This window comes from Chaetura pelagica, unplaced genomic scaffold, assembly GCF_000747805.2.
Source record: "Chaetura pelagica isolate M959 unplaced genomic scaffold, ChaPel_1.0 scaffold177, whole genome shotgun sequence".
Taxonomy (NCBI): Eukaryota; Metazoa; Chordata; class Aves; order Apodiformes; family Apodidae; genus Chaetura; species Chaetura pelagica.
Window position 1 is genome coordinate 1,674,558 of NW_009953803.1, and position 1,057 is coordinate 1,675,614.

General features: G+C 39.5%; 1 protein-coding gene across 1 annotated transcript in view; it reads right to left on the minus strand.

The window, feature by feature from the left end:
* The window catches only part of LARS (leucyl-tRNA synthetase), a 24,182-nt gene that overhangs the window by 20,919 nt on the left and 2,206 nt on the right, over positions 1 to 1,057 (minus strand). Inside the window, exons 6-7 of the mRNA XM_010001248.1 lie at positions 1,007 to 1,057; positions 272 to 352 (exon numbers count right to left, since the gene is read on the minus strand). The exon at positions 1,007 to 1,057 is cut by the window's right edge and continues 16 nt beyond it. Of these exons, the coding sequence (XP_009999550.1) occupies positions 272 to 352; positions 1,007 to 1,057 (132 nt within the window). The remainder of the gene's footprint in view (positions 1 to 271; positions 353 to 1,006) is intronic.

A 1,057-nucleotide genomic window follows, 5' to 3' on the forward strand; every position in this document is an offset into this window, starting at 1 on the left:
AGGAATGCCTGCCAGGGCAGGCAGAGGTTTACAGAGAGGATTTTCTTGCAAATCAAATAATACTGTAGATAAACTTAATTTTCAAGCATTTTATTTTTAACAAGTCACAATGTATAGTTCAAGCACAACACATCTTTACTACAAATTCAGGTTCTAAATCACCCTATCTTAATGAATTTTTAATAAATTACCATGATTTTCTGGATGGACAATAAGCAATCTTAACTATAAAAAAACACTTTAGAAAAAGCCCTCAGTAGCCCAAACTCACCTTGATAGGCATCCCAGTGCAGTGCAGACCAAATGGAAACAGGCAGTTCTTTCCCTTTAGCCTCTGATACCCAACTGCAAACTGTACAGTGGAAAAGTGAAGCAGATGGAACAAGAATGATGTGAGGCCAAGTTAGCATCCTCCTCAAAAAAATACCTTCCATTCCTTCTTTAACGTGAAACTACCAAAAGATAAAGGCAGTCAACAGCATCTAGGAAGCTAATTAAAGGGTAAGAAGGTGAAACTCCACTTTGTTACCAGGTCTGCCATTACCCAGCTGCCTAAGTGAAAGCCCTCCTAATTTGCAGGGGGCTGATTCTGACCAGAGAAGAATGGGTGCAGAGAAGAGACTTGCTTTGTGGAATCCTACCCACCACCAGGACCCAGGCAATACAGCAGAGTGTCCACAAACACAACAGGCAGTGAGGTTTCTTATGCCATTTGCACCATTTAGCAGCACCCCCTGAAAACCTCAGCAAATCTGAAGGAATTAATAGAGGAAACACCTGCAGTCTGGTCTCCTAGTAAAAATTTAAAAAGTCATCAGTGGCAGTTCTCTTCAACCCCAAATATTCCCACTGAAAACATGGGAGAAAAAAAAGGAAAGTTGAGTAAGTAATTACTGAATCTATTGAGCAATTAACAAAGCATTTTGTTAGCTGAGAATTTAACTTAAAAATCAGCATTTGTTCTACAGTAGTATTTAAAGGTGTTATAGCAAAGGAAAACGTTTACCTCACATTTAGACAAGGAAAATACATGTCCCAGGTGAAGGCGGCCGTTCAT